Source organism: Gadus morhua, chromosome 18 (genome assembly GCF_902167405.1).
Source record: "Gadus morhua chromosome 18, gadMor3.0, whole genome shotgun sequence".
NCBI classification, from domain to species: domain Eukaryota; kingdom Metazoa; phylum Chordata; class Actinopteri; order Gadiformes; family Gadidae; genus Gadus; species Gadus morhua.
Window position 1 is genome coordinate 10,625,402 of NC_044065.1, and position 24,940 is coordinate 10,650,341.

At 44.0% G+C, this 24,940-nt stretch overlaps 4 protein-coding genes across 14 annotated transcripts; 3 read left to right on the forward strand and 1 right to left on the reverse strand.

Annotated features, from left to right (window-relative positions):
- Nucleotides 1-119: 119 nt before the first annotated feature.
- ghitm (growth hormone inducible transmembrane protein) lies at nucleotides 120-4,158 on the forward strand. Its single transcript, XM_030340355.1, is given in 13 exon segments — nucleotides 120-165; nucleotides 168-250; nucleotides 699-801; nucleotides 1,039-1,150; nucleotides 1,540-1,642; nucleotides 1,644-1,682; nucleotides 2,043-2,151; nucleotides 2,424-2,437; nucleotides 2,439-2,613; nucleotides 3,166-3,179; nucleotides 3,181-3,258; nucleotides 3,260-3,339; nucleotides 3,522-4,158. Coding segments are annotated over 13 exon segments (1,038 nt in total). The 3' UTR covers nucleotides 3,604-4,158.
- A 598-nt stretch (nucleotides 4,159-4,756) lies between these two features.
- tvp23b (trans-golgi network vesicle protein 23 homolog B (S. cerevisiae)) lies at nucleotides 4,757-7,089 on the forward strand. The gene is given in 7 exon segments (XM_030339892.1): nucleotides 4,757-4,878; nucleotides 5,189-5,265; nucleotides 5,374-5,518; nucleotides 5,827-5,922; nucleotides 6,090-6,215; nucleotides 6,311-6,440; nucleotides 6,542-7,089. Coding segments are annotated over 7 exon segments (597 nt in total). The 5' UTR covers nucleotides 4,757-4,866; the 3' UTR covers nucleotides 6,553-7,089.
- A 442-nt stretch (nucleotides 7,090-7,531) lies between these two features.
- Nucleotides 7,532-18,903, forward strand: exoc7 (exocyst complex component 7). 11 transcript variants are annotated; one of them, XM_030339889.1, is made up of 22 exons: nucleotides 7,532-7,716; nucleotides 7,887-7,952; nucleotides 8,102-8,286; nucleotides 8,402-8,507; nucleotides 8,848-9,070; nucleotides 9,715-9,882; nucleotides 10,323-10,334; nucleotides 11,497-11,594; nucleotides 12,306-12,369; nucleotides 12,922-13,067; nucleotides 13,921-14,073; nucleotides 14,273-14,371; nucleotides 14,515-14,577; nucleotides 14,877-14,943; nucleotides 16,033-16,071; nucleotides 16,550-16,615; nucleotides 16,719-16,839; nucleotides 17,201-17,296; nucleotides 17,392-17,455; nucleotides 17,637-17,678; nucleotides 17,803-17,936; nucleotides 18,519-18,903. In XM_030339889.1, the coding sequence occupies exons 1-22, from the start codon at nucleotides 7,657-7,659 to the stop codon at nucleotides 18,619-18,621; spliced, it is 2,175 nt and encodes a 724-aa protein (XP_030195749.1). In that variant the 5' UTR covers nucleotides 7,532-7,656; the 3' UTR covers nucleotides 18,622-18,903. The 11 variants fall into 11 exon arrangements, with proteins under 11 accessions (XP_030195749.1, XP_030195739.1, XP_030195741.1 ...); XM_030339879.1 differs by lacking the exon at nucleotides 12,306-12,369 and having other exon boundaries at nucleotides 11,497-11,589; XM_030339881.1 differs by lacking the exon at nucleotides 11,497-11,594 and having other exon boundaries at nucleotides 12,307-12,369.
- A 3,513-nt stretch (nucleotides 18,904-22,416) lies between these two features.
- On the reverse strand, nucleotides 22,417-24,575 carry LOC115530983 (galanin receptor type 2). The gene is made up of 2 exons (XM_030339891.1): nucleotides 23,498-24,575; nucleotides 22,417-23,093 (listed from the first exon to the last, which is right to left on the reverse strand). Exons 1-2 carry the CDS (start codon nucleotides 23,863-23,865, stop codon nucleotides 22,442-22,444), a joined length of 1,020 nt encoding a protein of 339 aa, XP_030195751.1. The 5' UTR covers nucleotides 23,866-24,575; the 3' UTR covers nucleotides 22,417-22,441.
- Nucleotides 24,576-24,940: the final 365 nt, after the last annotated feature.

Genomic DNA, 24,940 nt, shown 5'->3' on the forward strand with positions numbered 1-24,940 from the left:
TCTGTTGGGGTCAAAACTGTTTGACAAACATATTTGACTGGAATCTTGTATATACCTATTATGTTGTCAACCTGTTTATTGTTCTACGTTTTGTCAACAGAGAGCAAAAACAAATCACAATGTTGGTGGCGAGACTAGCCTGCCTGAGGGCTCTCCCGGTGGCGGGCTCCGTCCCGTGTTGGCACAGGGCACTTCTGCCCTGAGAAGCCAGGCTATGCCCACATGGCAGCCTTTGCTCAGGAACCATCAGGTATATTACATTTCCATTGTTGAGGTCTGCCTTGTTTGTATTCGTTTGATTAAGCCGTGCCACCTATCTAGGCATCTTGACTCCCCACTTCTATGTGTTTTCTTAAAATATGGTCTCTACCACTTCCAGACACTGGAAGTGGCCGGCTTGCATCCAGCAGCCACATCTTTTTAATGTGTCTTCATTGCTAGCTAATGTGGATCGAATGGGGGGAACCTTATGATCCCGATTCCTGCCTTAGCATTAAACATAGTTGGCCAGGAATTACTCTACTTAGTTTTGGAATATGTAGTTGTAAATCTGATCATACCCTTACTGATCTAATATCAATATAGTTTACGAAGCTTCAAATGATGGTATGTTATCATATCATTTATATAACTTGCATTAAGAAATGGTTAATGTTTGTAATGTTTTGTTGGCATGTGTGTACTTTTTCCTTTACTAGGGTTATTCCACCAAGGCCAGGTTTGGTTTCCGTCGCAGCAAGACCACCAGAGACCAGCTCAAGGAAGCAGCCTTTGAGCCAGCATCAGAAACTGCCATGAAAAGTGAATACAGCCACATAACCCATCAAATCCCTAACTTACTGTGTAGACTGAAGTGTTGTCAATACAGACCGAAAAAAACACCTTCATGTCTTTCTTAGAGTTTTGGAGCCACAATCTTCTTATACCACCGTTCTTGAAGCATATTTTACTTGTATCATTAGTTAATAGTGCAGTTGAATCTGATTGTCAAAGTGGATTAAGGTGAAGCACTAAACGTGTTGTTGACTTTGTCTGTAGTTGATGGCATGGGAAGGATGATCCTGGCTGGAGGAGCAGCTGTCGGTCTTGGCGCACTGTGCTATTACGGACTAGGCATGTCTAACGAAATCGGTGCAATTGAAAAAGCAGTGTAAGTCAACCTAAACAGACACACTATTGTCAGGCGTCTTCACAGATACAAGACACACCAGATACTGGCAAACAATACAGTCATTATGAATTTATACTTTGATTATCGCATTTATGGCGCACCTGAATATACTATTTATCTAATTGACTTGCAAACCAATCCAAAAAAAGTAGTTTGTAGTTTAATGCTGTTAAAACTATCACAATTTTTATCTATTATTTAAAATGTTTAGGAATAATTTGAAAGATATAAAACCCTACACTAGCAAGTATTAACCTACGCCACCAATATATGAAGTACATCCTAAATCATTAGGCTATTCAGGTAAGCATTGGACGTGTTTCTTTATTGATGCCACCGTCATCACCGTGGTCCCGTCTCCTCTGCAGGATCTGGCCGCAGTACGTGAAGGACAGGATCCACTCCACCTACATGTACTTTGCGGGCAGCGTTGGCTTCACAGCCCTGTCTGCCGTGTTAGTGAGCCGGACGCCCTGCGCTCATGGGTCTCATGATGAGGGGTTCCTGGCTCGTAAGTCAGCCTCTTTCCATCACGCAATGTCCTAGTTGTGATCATCCACTTGTCTGCTTATCTACCTGCGCTTGTCTGCCTTAGCCTTCTCCAGACACATTTAGTTTCGGATCAGGTTCGGAGTTTCGTGTTACCGTGTTACCGTTGTAGCTAGTAATACGTTTTATTCCAGTTCTCCCGATATATATATTTTATATGCCTTTCTTACATTTCCTACTTTGACAGGCAGTCAGCCCTGTGCTTATCTGCCAGCAATCCTTTTCTCAGGGTTTTTTCCCCACTCGTTATTAGTATTTCCTTTGTCATTTAATAACTGGATATTTCTATTTAGCATTCTAATACATTGCTTACGTTCACCAGGCAATGGGAGCTACGTTCGCAGCAATGATTGGCGCTGGAATGCTGGTCAGGTCCATATCGTATGAGCAGAGCCCTATGCCCAAACACCTTGCCTGGATCCTCCATGCAAGTATGTCTCTTATCAGAACACCGTTGTTACTTCTAGGGCACAGTGATTTGGCTGTTAAGTTTAGATGATGTGTAATTTTTTTTATCCCCTGTATCTTACCGACTGAAATATTAGTCCACAAATTACTACGCATTATTGAGCAGCTTGAAAGTTTAATTTAACTCTAGACAGAAACTAAACTTGAAGGCCAGACCATGAATGATTAAGCACAAATGTACATTTATTGGGGTGACTATGAAAAACCATCACTTAACTTATTCCTCATCCCTAAGGTGTGATGGGTGCAGGTCATAGCCCCCATGACCCTCTTGGGAGGGCCCCTGATGTTGAGGGCCGCCTGGTACACGGCGGGCATCGTTGGAGGCCTCTCCACCGTGGCCATGTGCGCGCCCAGCGAGAAATTCCTCAACATGGGCGGCCCTTTGGCGGTGGGCTTCGGAGTGGTGTTCGCCTCTTCCATCGGTTTGTAAAACGTCATAAGATCTTCAGTAGGGGTGGGGAATAAATCGATTAACACAGTTAAAACAATAATGAATCACAATTATTGTTTTTTTTCAACTTCCAAATATTTTTATAACGCCTTTTTGTTTAAGGTTTGCCTTCTTGTGTTTACCTTAATGGAATCACTTCTTCAAATACCAAAATGACAATCTTCTATACACTTAACTCTGCTTTCATGCCACTATTTGCCACACAGCCTTTCTTTGCGCACAGCGCTTGGAAGTAGATTTTGAAATAAGTACTCCGATGTACTGAATCGATTAGGATTTGGGACTCGTAAGTACTGAATCAATGTTTAGATTCGATCAAATTGTGACCCCAAGGATCTAATTCCAATTGCATTGTGAGACACCAAAAGTTTACTGTCCTTCAGCTTCATCTTCTTTATTTAATTTTTACTACTACTGTTTTAGTTCTTTATCAACCGCTTTTAATGCGAAGCGTCACCGGTAACCACCTGCCCATTGACGTGATTATTTACACTCCTCCCTCGTCCTTTCGGTCCACCTCCAGGCTCCATGTTCTTGCCCCCCCACCTCCATGTTCGGAGCAGGCCTGTACTCTGTGGCGGTCTACGGAGGCCTGGTCCTCTTCAGTTTGTTCCTTCCTCTACGACACGCAGAAGGTCATCAAGAAGGCAGAGACATACCCGCTGTACGGTGTTCAGAAATTCGACCCCATCAACGCGTAAGTCGCTGTGAATCTTGAATGTGAAGCCAATGTAAGCTTCACTGGGATTCACTCATCCTCACCACTAGACGAACATGACTCGTATTTGAATATCCACATTAATAGTTTGGATTAAAACAATGCTTTGTCAACAAGACTTTGTGGAAAGATATAACGATGTGTTATGTTATTTTCTGTAGGTGTATGGGGATCTACATGGACACATTGAACATCTTCATGAGGCTTGTGATGATCCTCTCTGGGAATGGCAGGAAGAAGTAGAAGACCACCGCCCGCTGGTGTTTGTTTTCTGCATCAACCGTCAAATACTCAAGCACCTTGTTCAGTCTACTAGCAGTATACTATACCTACAACCAGCCCGCTGTTGTTTTAAATTAAATCAAGTTTATGAACACATTGTGGAAACGCTTGCTGTGCTCTGGGGAAAAGTGCTTTTGTTCGTCTTGTCAATTCTGGTATTCCAAATAAGCGTTCAAAAAGTTTTATGAAAAGAGTGAAAAATACAAATGTATTTGTTATTGCTCTCGCTTGCAGAGGATGAGATTTGTCAGCATCTCTTGGGGTCTTGGAGATTTCTGAATTGTGTTCCAATTTTTATGTCTATTTATTTTTACGAGGGGATCATCCTGTTTTGGCAAAGAGACAAAGGGGAAACCCATGAATATGAGATGTGGAAATGCTCAGACATGTGTTGTATTTAGCTCATTATTATACAGTACACAATCTACAAATGCTACTAGTAAGATGGGGTTAATGAGACTTCTGCCAGATCTGTATACTCATTTCGGAAATCAATAAAGATTATACAATTTTGAATTCTCTTTTTCTCTGTTTGCATTAGGAGAACATGTACTGTAAAAAACGATTTTGAGTGATTGATACCAAGTAATTTATGTTTACTTTAACTGGACAAACTGGCCTGGCGTTAAGATTATCCTCAACAACACCTTACTCCTTGTCTAATTTGACCTGAGAGTGCTCAATGGGGGATCTAAAGATAACCTTGTTGACCTGCTCATTCATAACCAAAAGAAGCTGGACATGTTTCCTATGTGAGCTTTTCTGTTTTTGCTAAGTACAGGGATAATAACAGCCCTGTTAAGATTGACAGCGATATCAGTCAGACCATATAAAGGTCAGGAGTGCGTTTTAGGAGAGCTGGCTATAATTCTGGACTTGTGAGCCAAACAAGCAAGCACAACATAATGGAGATGGAAAAAAACACTTAACTAGAATGACAAATATATGCATTTATAATCACACTATATTTTATATTTTATCTGCCAATGTATGTACTTAATTACCGTATTCGGGATACCATCTCAGATTAAATGACTGGATATCTATTAGGCGATGGACACAATCGTGTCAGTGAAGTTCCTACAACGACCAGATAGTGGTAGTAATGTGCTGAAAGACAAAGAGCATAACCAAAATCTTCAGAGAACAAGAGTGTTGTTCTGTGTTGTCAAATATTGTGACATATCAGGAAAGTAGCTAATATACGTCCCTGCTAAAAGCATCATGATGAGACAAGTAAGTTTATGTTATGTTATATTAATACAATCTGCTATCTGGACAAAACGTGTTAATTTACCTCGTTCATAGATCAATGCGACACAATTCTCCTCAAATGTACTGACATCTGCTGTCGCCGCGTTGTGGTTCATTTTTCGTAAGCTTGTAATGGTCGCTGTTCAAGCTCAATTTAAGTACAGCTCATAGCTGATTACTTTAAAAAAGGTCGGCACATTCATTTAATCCAGTATACGATGTGTTGATTTAAAAGCCAAACGACCAAAGTTAATTGCAAACAATCAGGTCACTCATCAACTGTGTTCCCCAGGACGACAATGATGAAGACGTGTCCCTGTTCGATGCAGAGGAGGATTCTGGGCAGAAGTCAAAAAAATCCAACTTGAAGTGGGTCTTCTTACAACTCTATATTAATTTAATACTTTAAATCCTATTCTTCTGTCCATTACAAAACATTAAAATTGAATGCCTTACATCTATTTTGTACATTTATAGGCATCCAGTAGCGTCATTCTTCCACCTTTTCTTCCGAGTTACTGCGATTTGTGCATACCTGCTCTGTGGATTTTGGAGTAGCAGCTTCATCGCCTGTATGGTCACTATAATCCTCCTGCTGTCCTGTGACTTCTGGACCGTAAAGGTACTTTATCATGACATGATTAGATGCCGTTACTCTGGATGATCACCAGTTGTGTATTGCTTAGTAGTTAACAAAATATCAATGTTTTTATAAGGGATATTACCAATCTAAAATTGGGCATTATCAGTTGGTATGGTAGAAACGTGAAACTGCCGTGTGTGTGTGTGTGTGTGTGTGTGTGTGTGTGTGTGTGTGTGTGTGTGTGTGTGTGTGTGTGTGTGTGTGTGTGTGTGTGTGTGTGTGTGTGTGTGTGTGTGTGAGTGATTTCCTGGCAAACCCCAAAAACAAATTGCATAATCTATTCACAGAACATCACTGGCAGATTGATGGTAGGTCTGAGATGGTGGAACCAGGTGGATGACAATGGAGAGAATCATTGGGTGTTGAGTCAAGAAAGGTGAGGTGTCAGCCTGCAAACTAACTATTTGTTATTGAACCCCTACTTTAACATCCATATCCAAACATGTGAATATTCTGGTTAGCTTAATTCAGTGGGCCTGCATTGTAGAGATGTCCATTGTGTGCCAGTATCTTGCAATTTACATGTGTATTTTTTTCCCACCAACCATAGGCTACAGGAAAGCAGCAGACAGGCAACTCTGAGTCACGTATCTTCTGGCTTGGGCTGGTGGTGTGCCCTGTTCTCTGGGTTGTATTCTTCTTCAGCACCCTCTTCTCCTTTGAGATCAAGTGGCTGGTAAGTGTTGGCGTTGGACGGCTAGGTTCCTGTGAGGCTGCACACATGCAACTCTTGGAAACCTTTTTTTGTAGTCTCTTGTCTCACCCACACAGGCTGTCGTGATCATGGGCGTGGTGTTACAAGGGGCCAACCTCTACGGATATGTGCGATGCAAAGCAGGGGGCAAGACCAGCCTGAAGAACATGGCTACCAACTATTTGGGCAGGCAGTTTTCTCAAACAGGTGCTGTGACTTTTGGTGTTTGCCAAATTCAAGCATGTCAGCTTTGATTGTTGTTTCATGCGTTTTTTTTAATGCAATATATCTTTTCCCCCCCCGCACAGGCTGTGTCTAAAACTGAAGAGATGTGAAACTCGACGATTCTACCAAGTTTGCATACTTCTTAACACCATGGCATAGAGTTTATAAACTGTTGGATACGATGGTTGTTGGGATTGAATGTGCATCTGAATGCAAATTGAAATGAAGTTCAGATTTATTTGTTGTTGAATACATTTTTCTTTTAACTATTACATCAAACAAACAGTACGTTGTTTGACCTCCATTGTCATGGAGTCCGGGACTGCGATGCAACAGCTTTTTAAATCTGAAAAGGGATGTGTTGTGTGTGTGTGTGTGTATGTGTTTTTTTTCTATTTCTGAGTATGGGGCTTGGGACATTTGGTTTGAAATAATCACTCTAAATTATTTTACAACATTGCAATGACAAGACACGGGAATCCTCCCCTTTCTTTTCCATATGTCTTGTTTTTGATGTTTGCTTTCATTGCATCTTCCTCAATGAATGGTCATATTGTACATGTGGTATAGTAAAGATGGCTGTAACAATGTAATGAATTCAATGCATTTGTAAATAACTAATGTAAAGAGACTTGTGTGGAACATTCTTCTTTGTGAATACATTTATATAATGTTCCTAACTGTTGCCATGCTAAAAAACGTGTTAAATATAATGATAAATTGTATACATGGATATAATTGTGGTCAATAATGAACATGCATACGTGTTCAAACTATATTTTTTGCTTAAAGATTGACAAGGATGACATAAGTTAGCAATGGTCATATTAACTATTTCGTTTATAAATTATTTAATATAAATTCTCGTGGTACTGTGTTATTTGAGGAGAACAGGTTAGATTAAATGACACAATTGATGTTATAATTAAAGATATGCGATTCAAAATCGAATATACCATATACCCGATTAAGCAGGGGCAAGCCTTATGTTTTGGTTTCATGCAATACAATTTCTTTGCCACAACAAAGATGGCGTCTTTGTTGTACCTAATGGCTACTCAAGAGGCGGAAGCGGAAGAGACCCGTTTCCTCCACAACAGCAAATTCAGGAGGTCATTGTTTTGAATATTAAAGGAGTCTACGATTATACATAACGCAGTTTGCCATCATTTAATGGGAATATTCTTCGAAGCTGAAGATGATCCCAACCGAGGATGCATCCGCAAGGAAAAAGGAGATCGAGGAGAAACTGAAACAGGTCGGAAATAAGTGCAATGGGTGTGAATCGTTAACTAGCTAGATAGCGGTCTAGATAGCATTTCAATATGCGTTATACATTGCTTTACTCATGGAAATGAAATGAAATGCCTTTGTTCTGATGACTTGCCTGTATTTGGTTTGTCGTTCACTACAAACTGTGGAATACAGGAGCAAGAGACGTTGTCATTCATCCGAGAAAATCTGGAGAAGAGTGATCAGCTGACTAAAGGAATGGTATGAAGAGATACACACAACTGTATCACTGTATTGAAACCGCTACATACAAACACATACACTCACCAAAACTGACCAACAGTAATCAATACAAGAAAACATTGCTTCATAATATGGTTTCTCGATATACTCTTTTTCCTTTGTCACAGGTCTCCATTCTGTCATCATTTGAAAGCCGTCTCATGCAGTTGGAGAATTCCATCATACCGGTCCACAAGCAGACGGAGAACCTGCAACGGCTGCAGGAGAATGTGGATAAGACGTTGTCCTGCATGGACCATGTCATCAGCTACTACCATGTTGCTAAAGACACCGACAGGATCATACGAGAGGGGTGAGAGTTTTTCTGATTATGACATACTGTAATATCTGTGTTATTAGGCTGTTTTCAATTGACGGTTTAATGGAGTAAACTGGATTCCAATACAATGTACATTTGTCCGATCCAGTCCAACGGGCAGACTGGCAGAATACCTGTCCTGTATTGCTAAGATCCAGAAGGCAGTGGAGTATTTCCAGGACAACAACCCAGACAGTCCAGAACTCAACACAGTGGTACAGTTTTATGGGTTTCAAATTGTATCACTTCAATTTCATTGTAAAGAGGAAAATGTCGGCTAGCCCCGTGTTGAACTGTATTTTTCACTCATTTATAATCTCCAGTCTTCTCTCATAAAGTCAAAACTTGGGGCAGAATAGCCTCGTGGTTAATGTGGTATCTGCTCATTAAGGAGTTGGTTCAGATGTCCTGTACTCTCTGGCTAGAGCTAGCGCCATTCTAATAGCATTATTTCTGTTGTGTATTTGCATTGAAATTCCTCAACCTCACAGAAGCCAAATTTCCCCATGACAACAGCCATCCGCCATCGTTCGTTCTCCCTTGTTTGTCGTACAGAAAGCCCGCTTTGAGAAGGGCAAGGAGCTGCTGGAGGCCGAGTTCCGCAACCTGCTGACCCGCTACAGTAAGCCCGTGCCCCCGATCCTGATCCTGGATGCCCTAACCGTGGACGACGAGCTGGAGGTCCAGGAGGAGGTGATGCTGGAGCACCTACCTGAGGCAGTGCTGCAGGACATCATCTGCATCTCCGGCTGGCTGGTGGAGTACGGACGCAACCAGGGTACAGGGGATTGCGCGTGCATGCACACAACGAACACACAATCACGTGCGAAACACACTCACAAACCCTTGCACACGCTAGCAAGCACACGCTCACACATGTGCAAACACACAAGCTCACATGTACACACACACACACAACACACACACGCGCGCGCACACACACACACACACACACACACACACACACACACACACACACACACACACACACACACACACACACACACACACACCACACACACACACACACACACACACACACACACACACACACACCACACACACACCAAAAATGAGGGCAATTCTAGTTGAAACACATTCAATAATTTTGAGGTGTTTCATTATCACCCCGAGGAAGGCAGCAATTCCCTGTGTGAGTCTCCATTACAAAGTGTACCCCGGAGGCAGCTTTAACAAGACTCAGATGCATGCAGTTAATATTCCCAGAGAAACCCCAAGACATCAGTAGCAGGCCTGTTAGCACGCTCATTACAATCCTGTCTATACCATACAGTCAAGTGAGTGAATGTGTTGTCAGCATCCATTCACAGGTCCTGTCCAGCATCACTTCCGAACAATGTCCTTTGAAAAATGTATATAATACTTGCATTGTTTTTCCCCAATCTCACTCTCTTCCCGTAGATTTTATGAACGTGTATTTCCAGATCCGCTCCAACCAGCTTGACCGCTCCATCAAAGGCTTGAAGGACCACTTTCGCAAGAACAGCGCCTCGTCGGGGGTGCTGTACTCGCCCGCTGTCCAGACCAAACGCAAGGACACCCCCACCAAGAAGGCTCCCAAGAGACCAGGTCAGTCCCCCCCACCCCCCTTTGGGAAATAACTCCCAGGGTCCCCGTGATTTCTTCGCTCTCCCCACTGCTTTCACCACTCAGGGTCCCGGATCATTCAGGCCAAACTAAAATGATTACTTTCATTTTTTACGATCGCTCACCACGCCCCATTTCACGCGTTCATGCCACGCTCGGAACCAACTCCGAAAGAGGTCAAAACCGCTCTGATTCGTGGATCCCTCTTCATTGTTATTGTCGTGTCGCTCATGTGCCTGGCAGTTGATGAGAGTGCACGTACCACACAGCAGGAGGCGTACGTTACTTTGATCAAAAGCCGACACTGGTCCCTCTCTCCCTCCCCTACCACCATCCCCATCATTGACCTTATACACCCTCCTGACCCCTCACTAACCTTTCCTCCTCTCCTTTCCTTCTAAATCATTGTGTGGCGATGACAGTCTACATATCAGGTAAAGAGAAGGCGGCCTTGTTGTTTATCTTTGTTAAGTGTGTGTGTCTTGTGCGGCCATTGCTCGCTAGCAGTCTGACGGATGCAGCGGTACACGTTAGTCAACAGCACCTGAAGAGATTGCTTTTTTTGCACTTTTAACACTGTTGTAGTAGTTGTTGCGGGCATAGTGGCATCATAGCACAGATGTAAATACATTTGGTATTATAGTGGCATTATATGGCATAGGTTAGTGGTATTTCCCTCCCACTTTGGCTGTTGTTTTTTGTCCAATTAAGTTGTAAGAACTGTGGGTGAATTAGCTTATTGATGCTCAGGGTTTTTGCTTTGCCCTGCTGTTCGTGGAGACGCCACTAATGACTTTTAAGACGCCGCTTCTTTAATATCATCTAACTGAATCCACATGGACTCACCGCATGAGTTCACTGCTTAATGCGCTTCCACACGTAATCGTCGCAGTTGCAGATTCGCTGGATGTTATTGAGGCATTTTCTGGCAAATGCAATTAAATCCTTACTCGTTGACGGCAGCCATCGCCTGCTCTAATAACAATTCATTATTTTTGTCCACCATAACCCTCTACATTTTTATGATTAGGTTTCATTTATTTGCTACTCCACTAACGCCAATGCATTCTTTTACTTGCAATCTTTATTGTCGTCAATTGTCTTCTCTCTTCTCTGTGCATCCCTAAACCATGTAACAAAATGTTTTGTAATAATTGTCATAACAATATGTAATTAGTATTTGTAATTATAATGGCTGGTTTTGTGTTTTTTTTTCCCCCCTCCCAAACCTAACCTGTTTATTGTGCCTTTTTTTAATTTTGTGTTAGGTATTGTATGTTTTTTGTACACAGACACACACATGGTAGATCTAGCTGCTCCTGTCTCTCTCTATAGCGGTGCTCTTGTCCTACTGTGGTGTATCAGGGCTGGGGGTCTTGTCCTGCCCGGTGGTGGGATGGTGTGTTTGTCCGTGTTTCAATACTCACCCCTTAGCTCTACCCCCCCCCCCCTCCCTTTCTTTTTTCTTCTCTTTCCCCTCCTCCTCCTCCTCCTCCTCCTGCTCTCGTTTTCTCCTCTTTGGCTGCTTCGGGACGCTGGTGGTTGCCATGGGGACTCTCTTGCTCCCCCTCACTGTGTGTGTGTGGTGGACACCAGGGACCATTCGCAAGGCTCAGAACCTTCTCAAACAGTACTCACAGCATGGGCTGGATGGGAAAAAGGGGGGCTCTAACCTCACTCCTATGGAAGGTAACGCACCTCTGGTGTACTCTTCGGTGTCTCTCTCTGTGTCTGTCTGGTCTTCTGTTGGTCTGTCTGTCTCTCTGTGGGACACACACACACACACACACACCCACACACACACACACACACACACACACACACACACACACACACACACACACACACAGTCACACACAGTCACACACACACACCACACACACACACACACACACACTAGCCGGTCTCTTAGACATAATTTGAAGCAGAATTAATGGAACGTCATTGATTCACCGAGTTCCAAATTTGACCATAGAAGGATGACTCCGTTTGGGAATGAAGCGGACCATTTATAATCATCCTCCTAGTTGGTCCGTACCGAACAATGGAATCCGCTGATTCCAGTGTTCGGTACGGACCCACTTTGGGTAGGGCCTTCACAAACTACAAACAAACACACACACACGGTTACACTCACACATCTCTCCGGGTGCTCTCTCAGTCCATGCCCCCCTGGGCTCCACTCTACGCAAAGCGGGTGCCCCCCCCTCTCGCCCCTAGCGCCCCCCCCCCCCCATTTCCTCCCCTCCGTCCCTCTTCTCGGGTGCTTGGTGGTGGTCCGCAGATAGATGTTAAGTCCAGACTCTAGGGGGGTGGGGGGCGTCCCTCAGTGGACCCCCGGTGATGTTTCATTAAATCTCAGGCTAACCCCCCAACCCACCGCTACCATCCAACCCAAACCACCAGATCACGACCCGCGGGTCAAACATCACTCTGACGCCCTGAACGAGAAGCACGGGGCTGCCTCGGGTAAGCGGGCCGGCGACCAGACCCACCTCACACGCATGAAGAGAAACACTGTGGCTCCTCGTCACGGCTATCGGATAAGAGGAGTTAGTTCAGGACCATGAAATCGTTTCAAAAGAGATACACTAATTATTTAGATTGAGAAGATGATCCACGAGAAATCGTTTGTTAAGTGTTTATACAATATAAGTCGAATAATAATATTTGATAACACTGCTGATAATATGGCTTCCAACTAATCTAGGCCAGCACCAGCTTTGAGAACAGGGGAAGAAGAGGCCAATAGTTCTTATCCTTAAATGACTGAACTGTATATTATTATAATGATAACAGTATCCTAGCCATGACGTGAAAGTGTATCTTTTAAGAAGCGAACGCGAGCACAATATCACAACATAATGTCTAAAGCATGTTCTAGTTTTTTTTAACATGAGTAATAGGCCAGTGCAGTAACGGACACACAATCATGACGTTCCTGGCCGTTTGAAATGCCGAGCGGTCTCTGAACCCCCCCCCCCCCCCCCCCCCCCCCCCCCCCCGCCGTCTGCCTCCCAGGGAAGGACGACGTGCTGGACATAGAGATCGACTCGTACATTCACTGCATCAGCGCCTTCGTCAAGCTGGCCCAGAGCGAGTACGCGCTGCTGACGGAGATCATCCCCGAGCACCACCAGAAGAAGACCTTCGACTCCCTGATCCAGGTGAGCCCTGGATCAGGGAGTGAGCGCCAATGTGTCGTAAACGTGTCAATCCCTTTTAAACACACTGTTTTTCAGATAATTATTTGTTCGGTTCAAAGAGAGATGCACCACTGTAATTTTGAATTGGTGCATATTTTTGCAAATGAATTGAGTTACAAATGTTGACGCACCTAGGGCATGTTGTACTTTCTCCTCATTGTGACCAAGTCACAGAACGAAGTCGGGGGCTCTTAGACTATATTTCAATGTTCTGCTACCACAAAACTAACTTTAAACTATAAGCCAAGAGTTTGGGGGAATCTCATTATTTTGTAATAAAACAAGTTTAGTTATTTTTAGCCTTATGAGAAACAAAGGATTGTTCACAATACGAGGTAGTGGCTTTGTGTGTGTGTGTTTGTATATGTGTATGTCTGTGTGTGTGTGTGTGTGTATATATATTGTACTAGATGAGAATCATGTTCAAACTGCACCTTAACCGCTCTTATGCACTCCTGTTTAGATCTCAACCACATTTCGTTGTCTCTGTCCTTGTACTCTGCACAATGACAATAAAGTTGAATCAGAATATACATATACTGTGTATATATATATATATACAAACCGCTGCCTGCAATTGGTCGACAACGCCACGTCAATGACTGTGTGTCATCTCACCGTGACACACGTCATCTCACCATGACACACGTCATCTCCCCGTGACCCGCGTCATTAAACTTTCCACAGTAGGCCATAGACAATATGGTATCCCGTGGAAACCGCCCTGTTCAACAGCCTACGCACACACACGGCAATCTGGGTTTTCCCCTGGGCCTTGACGTTTTCCCTGCGACCTTCCTCCTCCCCGCCACAGGAGGCGCTGGACAACCTGATGCTGGAGGGAGACAACATCGTGTCGGCGGCGCGCAGGGCCATCATGAGGCACGACTACTCGGCCGTCCTCACCATCTTCCCCATCCTCAAGCACCTGAAGAACTCCAAGTCTGACTTCGACAGCACCCTCCAGGTAGGCGCCGGGACGTCCCGTACGTACGGTACCAGGCCGCGCTGAGCGATGGTCTGAGCGGCGGTATGAAACCAATGAGGCTAAGGAAACGTGGCTGACCCCAGGGACACTCATTGGTAGACGATGCAGCGTTTGGTGGTGTTGTAGTTGTTGTTGTTGTTGTTGTTGTTGGTTGTTTATGTTGGTGGTGTGGTTCCAGGGGACGGCGGCTAGCACTAAGAACAAACTGCCCACTCTGATCACCTCCATGGAAAGCATAGGAGCCAAAGCTCTGGAGGAGTTTGCAGACAGCATCAAGGCAAGACCCCTTATATATATCATCGATATTATGTTGAATATAGTAAATACAATGAATATTCCTTTTTATTTTATTGTACGTATATATTCAGCTCTCAAAACATATATTGTCTAACCCCCCTACATGTTTGTTTTTTACCATAGAACGATCCGGATAAGGAGTACAACATGCCCAAGGATGGAACTGTCCACGAACTGACAAGCAATGTAAGCCATTGCAGTGTTGCTTCTGGTTGTGTGTTTGTGTGTATACACAGCAGTACAAACTCACAAACACCTGCCTACTAGGGTCTCTCGCTCTCTCGCTCTCTCTTCTTGCTCGCTCACTCGCTCGCTGTTGTTACTTCCTCAGGCAGGGATAGAGACCCCTTAGTAACAGCTCATTGAACAGCACTACCTTAGTCAAATAGACTGAAGTGGCTCTGGTCAATGTTTTCATCATCTCTCTCTCTCTCTCTCTCTCTCTCTCTCTCTCCCTCTTGTCTCTATGTCTCTAATATTCACAGGCCATCCTGTTCCTGCAACAGCTGCTGGACTTCCACGAGACGGCAGGAGCCATGTTGGCCTCTCAAGGTAGAGCCAAGTCGCTTTGAGGGACGCCAAGAGACACGCTTCCATCATCTTAGCCTTGAATAAGATACCATTTTATATGCATGTGAATTTTAAATATGGATACGCAAGAATCCATGAAGAATGATCACTGCATTTGTAATTGTGGGTACTGGTTTGAAAAGATTCATTATACATCATTTCTGTAGTACTATATGTCCATACTCTCAACCTTCACCCCTCAATCGTTCCAGGACCCAGCCATCGGTCTCTTTCCTCGGCTTGCCTTGCATGCAGTTCCTTAAAGGGGCACTACTGATGTACACATGGAGGTTCCCGTTGGGATTGAGATAGTGGGAACGAGTCTTTAAAGGGGCAGTGAACCCAAAATCTTTTTTCCGAGGCACATCGACGTCAAAACAAAGGGACTCCGTTAGTGGTGTGTGTTGATGTGTGGAGCTCCATCTTGATGGATATTTCTCTGAGCTTCTCGGATATTTATGATATAACGCCGTAATGTCTTACGCATTTCATACATGCATACGTACATCCATCACTCTTAACGCCCCTACACAATGACGGTAGTCTAATAGCTTTAAATAAACCTCTCAAAGTTGGCGTGGGTCATCAGCATGGGTATAACTGGCCCCCTCCTTCCCGGAATTCATAGTTTTATCTTATTTATTTTATGTTCCCGATTTATATTTTAGAATTTGCTAAAAACAGGGGGTTCACCTTCCCTTTAAAAAATGTCGTGCAATTTTCCAATCTAACCTCTGGCAAAGGTCACTGTCACTTTATTTTATAATTGATTGCAAAAACAGCATCCAGTCGAATTCCTCTTCCTTCCGCCCGTTCCCCTCGCCATCTCCTCCTGGCCATGCATAATGTCTGCATCCTTCGTCCTCCTCCTATCCCTTTCTGTTCTCCAGCAATGTGGTCTTGACCTCTCATCGCACCCTGTCCGTCTCTCTGTCTGTCTCATCCCTGTTCGCTACTTGGCTTGTTCTGTACTAACAAAATTATCTTCTAACCTATTGCACCTTTTTTTTTCTCTTCTCTCTTCTTCTCTGGCTCTTGTCTTTCTCTTTCGCCTTGCCTCTGCCCGCTTAGTACTGGGCGACACTTACAATATACCTTTAGACCCCCGAGGTAAGCAAAAGATGGCCCTGGAACAAGACCCCCTCCCCCCCCCCCCCCCCCTGTTTTACTCTTTTTGATGAAGTTGATATTTTCTTAGCTTTACATGTTTATATTTCTCCTAGGGATTAATTTGTAAAGTGTATCTAATCAGTGATGATTGTGATCTTAACAATTGCTTCTCTTTAACAAAAACAAAATGAGTTAGAGAGGCCTGTTTGAACAGTGGCACAGTTCTGTTTCTTTGATACACAAATGACTAGCAGTTTCTTTGTGTGGTCTGCCATGGAAACCGTTTCATTACCGTCTGGTGAATTGAAATCTGTGAGTTTGTTTCTTTAATGGAAGAGGAAACTTCCCCAATATTAAGCCAATGGAAAATAGAGCGATATCCAACAATGTTTAAAAAAATGTATAAATGCAAATGTTTGACACATCAGGTGGCCCGCTGCTCATGTTAACAGTGTTATAAATGTACGTGTTGTTCCAGAGACCAGCTCCTCCGCCAGCAGCTACAGCTCAGAGTTCAGCAAAAGGCTCCTTAGCACGTATATATGTAAGTGGAATAATAGTAAAAACTAAAAACAAACCCTCACAGTCACAGCATCGGAACAACGACATGTGTCGCTCTGCTTTGTGTGGTGTTTGTGTGTGTCCAGGCAAGGTGCTGGGAAACCTACAGCTCAATCTGCTCAGCAAGTCCAAGGTGTATGAGGACTCTGCTCTGAGTGCCATCTTCCTGCACAACAACTACAACTACATCCTCAAGTCCCTGGAGAAGTATAAGCACTCGTTTTGTCGTTGGGGTTTTTCCACGCAATTGCCAAATTTATTCTCACAATGTGATTATAGTGTTAATTAGAACACTGATACCATTATCAAACTTGAAAACAATTTACTATTGTTCAAAGTATTGTTGAAAGTAATCAAATACCAAAATCGAATAATTGTTTTTAATAATACTATAAAAATTATACAAAAAAGATGTTCTAATTTAATATGTTAATAATAATACAAATTTCCTTGGTTCCACTATGATGCAGGGCCAGCTGTTTTTACATTACTACAGTACAGTTTCCCTTTAGTAAGGCTCTAGTCTCAAGTTGTTCATGTCCTCCCTCTGTGACCTGTGACCTCTCAGATCGGACCTGATCGCCCTGGTGAAAGTGACCCAGAAGAAGGCTGAGGTTTCCTACAGAGAGCTGATCGAGCAGCAGATCCAGATGTACCAACGCAGGTAAAAAAACAACGACACAACATCAGGAACAACGACTTGCGTGTGTGATCTAGGGTCCCGACCTGACGTCTTCTTCCCCTTGTGTTCTCTCCCAGCTGGTTCAGGGTCACGGAGCATCTGACCGACCGGAACATGCCCGTCATCCAGCCTTACAACAAGGTCAGCCTACACAGATTGAGGGAACAAGGAACCAGGAATCATGCCTCGTTCTTTTGATTTAAATAGACATAAACAGATTCTCATTAAAAAAAATGGCCGAGAGGCCAAGCAAAGCAAAAGGAAATAAATATTATACGTTCAGGAAAACAAGGTTGACGCTTTTATATGTGCTACGTTTCAGCTCAAAGACAAAGAGCGGCAAGTGATCAAAGACAAGTTCAAGGTAAGGTCCGGATGAGGGGTACACACTGCAGGGTCTCACTGCTTCTGGTCATTGTTTCAAGAAATGCTTAAAAATAGCCTCCCCTTTTCCATAAACAAATCCTCACCTCCACCCCCACCACCAGGGCTTCAACGACGGCCTGGAGGAGCTGTGTAAGACCCAGAAGGGCTGGGCCATCCCGGACAAGGAGCAGCGAGACTTCATCCGCCAGGCCCAGAAGAGGGTGGTGTCTGAGGGCTACAGGGCCTTCCTGCACAGGTGACTAGCGGGGTGCTGTGTTCAGCTGGCTACGCACAGGGCTCCTAGGTTCCAGAGCCAGGGGTTTGTTAAGCAAATGCAACAAACACAGGGTAGTTCTGAGCAATGAAGCTAAAAAGTCAAGGCACTACGACTAATTAGTTGGTGTTAAGAAAATATGAAAAGCAAAAATACACAGTTAGTAGTTACACATTTTTTCTTTTTTTAATGTCGAATCAAATATGTACTTCTACATATACATATCAGTCATATGTTTTGTATAAATATCATGCATTTTATTTGTCCTAGGTGGCAATTGGGTGTGTCAAATCAAAGGACGGGGTTAGCGTTACAGGACAGGAGAAATTGAATTAGTATAAAAACAACAAAACATTAAAGAGTTATTGAGCCGATGTTGCTGTGCCGAACTTTCCACACGAGAGAACCTGTAGTTTGTTTGTTGTTAAAATTACGTTACGGACGGTGCACTTTTCTAGAACAAGGGATATTGATGGACGCATGAATATACAATTCTAAAAATAAATAAAACAACTAGATATGGTAGATACGAGTTCATGTTGTTGTTGTTCTTTTGTTGCGTAGATGCGCCAACATCCAGTTCACCAAGAACCCGGAGAAGTATCACAAGTACCGGCCGGAGCAGGTGGAGGACATGATCGAACGGCTGTTTGACACCTCGGCTTAAGCGCCCCGCCCACAAATCCTCACATGGACGGCCAACCCCTGCCTTCCTCCAGCACTAAAGAAACCCCTAGTTACAGCCACCCCCCCCCCCCCCCCCCCCCCCCCCTAACAACAAATAACGCTTCTCTGAAGACCCCCCCCTAATGCCACGATCCTGTATGTGTCCTAACGAATGTTGGTGTGATTCTTTTTTGTACAAATATGACAATTATGTATTTATATGTAATTTACTTGGATGACTCCAAATCGAATCAGATGAATAAAGGGAACCTGTATCACTGATTATTGTTTTCGTTTTTTGATGAATAGAGCCTGTTCTATTGCAGACAGGCAGCACATCCATACACAAATCCTTCTTGGCCTGCATTTATATCGATTTTCTATCCCGTGCTCCCTCAATAAATAAGTACAGTTAGAACCTCACATTCACCCATTCACAGCCGCAAGCCAACGGCGGTGTCCACCATACCTGCTTGGAGGAGCAGTCAGGGGAGGTGTCCAGCTCATGGACACCATGACCCTTTTAGCTGTGAGGAAGCAGGCATCGATTAAGCTCAAGGCAGCCATAAAGGTGTCATTATAAACGTAGAGAAGCCTATGTATATTTATAGTAGTTTGTCTGATTTAGTATTGGATCTTACTTTTTAAGAATGTATATATTAAGTGTAGGACATCAATGACATTATAAATGGGATGGGTGTGTGAGCATCTTGGTGTGAAGAATCGCACTAGACCCACAGCCTGCCAATACATCAATCATCAGGTAATCTGTTTTGTACAGAAGGGGCTCTCCGTATAACTCCGGACACTTGGCAACTTGGCCTAGATGGAAAATTTGTTATGAAGTGTTCTGATGTGGCAGACAACACGATTTTGGTGGTTACAATTCCGTCTGAAAGAGATGTAGGCCTACAGATTGTTATGGTTACCTTTTTAATTATTGTAACTACATAGATAAAAAACAATGAGTGATTTCTGTTATTTTATTGTATTGTATTTTATACATTTATTTTGTCCCTTTAACGTTGTTTGACCCAACTAAACCCACAGCAGAAGCACTTTTTTTTTTTGTTTTTCTTACAGATAAGAACCATACCAAAAACCACATACAACTCAATATAGTCCACCACATCACATACAAATTACAAGGTTTTGGAACATTCTACTGTTGCTTTGGATGTTAAGTCCAGTTTCGTTTTTGGCACATCCCTTTCGACAGAAGTTGCATAAACAATCTGAATTACTGTGAATTGCTCTCTGATGTAATAAAGAAACATTGATCTCACTTCTGTTGACTCAATGCACAATTCGTTTGCTCATTCGACAGGTGTTCCTCAAGCCCAAACACAAAGCGTTCCAACTGAAAAAGTTATCAGACCTTGAATAAAAACAAAGTCAAGAATATTCCTTAATAGATGAATAAGGGATATGGACGGTTACGCAAGACACTAGTTCCTGCGCTATCATTCTGTTTCAGGTCGATGTTATTTAACCGCTAAGTGGAGCCTGCAGTTTGGCATTGATCTTTTTAGATTAAAATGTCAAAAGTGGCCTTATGTACAATAGGCTTCGAATAAATCTGTCTTCCTTAGTGATTAATGAAGGCTGGCTACTTAACCTGGCATCTGCAGCTGCCCAGCTCCAACCGCATGGTCATATGTTATCAGCCTTTCTCGACTACTGTGCTGATGTGTGTGTGTTTGTGTGTGTGTGTGTGCGCGTGTGTGTTTGTGCGTGTGTGGGTTTGACACTTGCAGTTGATTTGCTTCTGAACGGCAGGATTACGCAACAGAGTATCAATACGCATCAACGCCACAAGTTATCACTAAGGATTAGAAGGATGCAATAAAAACATAGATAGGATCTGCTATCTGAAAACACACAGTGGAAGATGACGCGTATGACAATCCTCCTTTGTGTGTGCGCCAAAGAGCAGATCCGGAGCAATAAAATCAGAGTAGTTCGGCAATTATTAGGGTTTATTATCTGGTTGTATTTCCATAAAGCACTAAAATGTAATTTGAAATATAATTATTTCGAACCCCTCTCTCTCTCTCTCTCTCTCTTGATGCTTTTGAGGCAGAATTTCTGTCACCGTGACTCATGCATGCTGTTATCTTTCTTAGTGTTACATCCCGCAGGGGTTTGGTGTGTTAGTTGTAAGAACGATGATGTGGTCTGAATAATCGTCAAATAATCCAGTTGAAGTCCATGAGTGTGAGGGAGAGAAAATGTATAGCCTTCCTAGTTTAGCTTTTTCAGAGTGCCAGTTTTATAATACAGTAGGAATGTTGACTACTCTCCACACCATATCTTGCATTGCTGATAATGAAGATAATTTGGATTAGAAGGCCTCTAAAATGCCTTCTAAATCCCATCCACATCATCAGCTTTCCCTGAAGCAATCCCTTTGGGATATGACTGATAGCGTAAATAAATAAGGAGGTTACTTATCATCAATGCCATACAGGATATTTACCGTATTTCAACAGCACATTGTCACCCAGTGTATCGTTGCAGGAAAATGAAGCAGCCTTATTTTTCCAAGAACCCGCACGGCATCCCGGGCGCTTGCCCCCGTTGCCTCCAGAGCTGTTTATTCTGGTAACGCCTTGTTCCCAGATAGGGAGGCTTTCTGTGTAATCGCTCGTTGAAACCATTTAACTACCCTTTCATTATGGGATGATTTCATTTCCAACCGTTGCTGTCTTCATTTAAGCATCCGCTTTACAACCCAAATGGGATTTCAAGTTGGCATTTGATGTCAACGTCAACAAAAGGTCAATGACCTTAAAAGGCAGTGTACAGCACAGGATTTTGCCATCATACAAAAAAACAAAAGGGTTCTTTCATTCCTGATCTATTGACATCAAGTTAACGCTGTCCAGAAATTAACAACATAATCTGTGACCATCTAGGCATGGATCAATACACAGCAGTATCATTAAATAATGCACATGTACACCTTGCTCAGATCACAGTAATAAAAACACAGGGACAACACATTCCTTTGCAAGAAAAGCAAGCACTTGCATTCAGCTTAAACCTCCTCTTTCTAGCAATTCCATAAGGAGGGTGTAGAAAGTAAGAGTCTCTTCATCTAGCCAGTACATAATATGAGCAATAGTCAACTTTAGCACTGCACTCATGCATCAAATTGGGAATGAAGTAGAATGTATTAATTCCTGTTTACATGGTTTAACATTCACCCTATTCTCATCCCCTCCCTTAAAGGCCTCCGTCTATATCCCCCCAGAGTTGATCGGGAAAAGGTTGGGGGGGTGGGATTAGCATTAAATTATCTTCTTTCATCTATCAATAAAACAACCGATCCCCTCAGACCAACTGGGGGGCCAATCTCACCCAGGTCATACATCACACCTTGTTGATCAACTTAGAGGGAGTCGAGGTGTACCTTTCTGTTTTGTATAACGTAGAGAACAGGTGTTTTGTTATAATGTTGTTTGGGATCATTTAAACAAAGAGCAATACAGTTAGCAGCGTTAAAGACTAAGAGTCAACCAGGTAGCAGGACTGTTCAGGTTGTTCGGGTATCCTTCAAGAGCCTGCGAATAAAGGAACAAACATTTTTGCCTGGCTCCTCTGGTCAGCCCGGGACAAAGTACTCGGAAACCGCACCTTATTCTGAAGGATCCTCCTCATATGGCGAGCTAGCCGACCATGAGTAAACAAGAAGGACCTTCCTCTACACTACAGGAACTACACTAGAATGTGCATGCATGTTAGGGCACTTCGACGTCTCCGCGTTGGGAGGGGGGGGGGGGGGGGGGGGGAACAAGGGTTCCCCGCGGGCCAGCTCCTCAGTTGGAGGTCTCCGCGCTGCTGGCCGTGTGGACGGCCATCCTGGAGGCGGCGTGGGGCCTGTTCCCTGGCCTCTTCTTCAGCGCGCAGCAGAACAGCTTGCCGAAGCCCTTGCGGAAGTGCCTGGAGACCAGGGCGTACACCACGGGGTTGAGGCAGGAGTTCATGTAGGCCAGCAGGTGCGAGAGGATGCGCAGCGCGTAGGTGGTGTGGTTGAGCGGGAACGGGCCGAACCACATGCACAGCACCAGCAGGTGGTGGGGCAGCCAGCAGAGGCCGAAGAGCGCCGCCACCGCGATGAGCATCTTGGTGACCCGCCGCTTGGCCCGGCGGGACTCCGACATGTCGGGGGTCCGGGGGGGGTCGGCGCTGGTCCACAGGTGGCGCACGGTGCGGGCGTAGGTCACGCCCAGCACGGCGAAGGGGAGGAGGTAGCCGAAGACCAGGGTGCACATGTCCATGGCGAGGCGGGGCGCGGGCTCCCACACGGGGAGGCAGGCCCGGCTGCCGCCCAGCTCCACCTGGCGGTAGTAGCTGAGGTAGGGCCCGGAGAAGAGCAGCGCCAGCAGCCACACCAGGGAGATGGACGCCAGGGCATACCTGGGTGTCCTCATCTGCCTGGAGTGCAGCGGGTAGCAGATGGCCTGGTACCTGCTTCCACAGGGCGGCAGCGCAGCGGTTATATTTAACTTTATATTTAATAAAGTATGGAAGGGTTTTGTTATGTTTGTTTGCGTAAGACTTTAGGCAGCTGCCAAACGGGCTGAGAATCGTCTAGATTGTCATGTGTTTCGGTCAAAAATTGGAAATAAATATACATAATTTGGATGAAAGTGTACTGATGTATATAGAATGAATTAATTGTAGTCCATATGAATCACTGCAATAAATCACTACAGCAAAACACAACGGCAATAATAATATAAGTGATTGTTAAATGTTTATAGAGCTCTAATGTTTACAGCCCATTCAGTTAAGTTGCATTGTGCCTTTGACACACCCTTTGCATTACGAATCAATGACTTGCACATCTCGGAGATTAATAAATAACGCACCTGTCCAATGACACAGCTGCCAGGGTGAAGATGCTGGCGTGCATAGTCAGAAATATAAGAAAGTGGACCGCTTTGCAGAACACCGGGCCGAACACCCACTCGTCCATGGTGTAAATGGTGGCTTGAAAGGGCACACAAAAGACAATAAAAGACAGGTCTGCAATCCCCAGGTTAAAAATAAACAAACTTGTCGTCTTGGTGTTCATCTTCCCAGTGCGAAAAAGCACAGCAAGGACCAGACAGTTTCCCACCGTGCCGACCAGGAAAATCAGCGAGAACGCCAGAGAAATGAAAGCGGTCTCGAGTTTCCATGCGACCGTGGTGGAGTTACAAGAGAAAAGATCCATGTTTGCATCATTTACACCCATTGTCCAAAACCAGCGGACTGAGGAAAAAGTGTGCAGGGGGTAAGAATAGGATGCGAATGACCTCAAGAGCAGCACCGTTTGGTCATGCCAGGGTGGTAGCAGCAGCACGTTAAGAAAGACCTGCACACGGTTTACAATCCCAATCGATCAATGCAAAACATGGGTCGTCTCGTCCTTCTGCAGCCACTTCACATTTCCGAAGCAGCAACTTTTGTAGTTTGTCCTTCGTTGGCCTATTAGAATAAGCTAAAGTTGTATCGAAGCGTAATGACGCTGTTTCAATTCGCTGACAATAGCAGATAATTAGTTATACAAACGTTGTCATCTTAATTGGACTAGCCGACTAGGGCACGGTGGGTAGCCTACCTGGTTGATGAGTAGACGAACACGTGTGTGTCTGAAATCTTCTAATTCTGGATTGTGTTTGGCGCCGTCAAGTGGACTCATTTTGTACAACGCGTTTGAAACTTGGCCGGTTCGTGATTACTCGATTCTTCAGCTCAAGCATGCTGGACATTCTACAGTCCACCAGATGTCGTCAGCGTATCTGTCTGTCCGACATGCCTGTTCGATTTATTCTGGGCGGTAAAAATAAGCCTGTTGGTCCGAGCTGATGCTGATGACTTTATGAAAAAAAGTTTTGAAAGCGATAACATTACTTTTTTTAATTCTGCAGAAAGCCCTCACTTCCAGATGTAGGGCTGATTGCATCAATAAGATTGAGTTAAATGTTACGTTTGCTGATGACTTCAAGGATTTAATTAAGCCTATTTGTATACAATTCAATTCCTTCAGTAGTTTTGTTTCGTCTTGGCACGGGAATGCTTTTTTTTTAAACAAACATTAGTTAAAAAGGTAAAAACAAATGAGTAAACCATCCGCCCGATGTCTTACTTATACTGTGGTTGTAGGAACTACATTCCAACCCATGTTAAGGAAAGGAACAAATACATCTGTTGTACTATGTATGATATGACGTGAGCCATGCAGGCTTCACTTATCCGCTGACAGGGGCCAGATCACTGTGTGTGCCGAGAGAAGCCGAGCGGCTCGCAGTACAGATGAGCATCGGTGC

Coding starts and splice junctions, on each gene's coding strand:
- exoc7 (XM_030339889.1), top strand. CDS start 7,657: ATGATCCCAACCGAGGATGCATCCGCAAGGAAAAAGGAGATCGAGGAG. Junction 11,595..12,305: donor TCACTCCTATGGAAGGTAAC/GCACCTCTGGTG, acceptor CCCAAACCACCA/GATCACGACCCGCGGGTCAA. Junction 13,068..13,920: donor CCTTCGACTCCCTGATCCAG/GTGAGCCCTGGA, acceptor TCCCCGCCACAG/GAGGCGCTGGACAACCTGAT.
- LOC115530983 (XM_030339891.1), bottom strand. CDS start 23,865: ATGGGTGTAAATGATGCAAACATGGATCTTTTCTCTTGTAACTCCACC. Junction 23,094..23,497: donor GCAGCTGTGTCATTGGACAG/GTGCGTTATTTA, acceptor CTGTGGAAGCAG/GTACCAGGCCATCTGCTACC.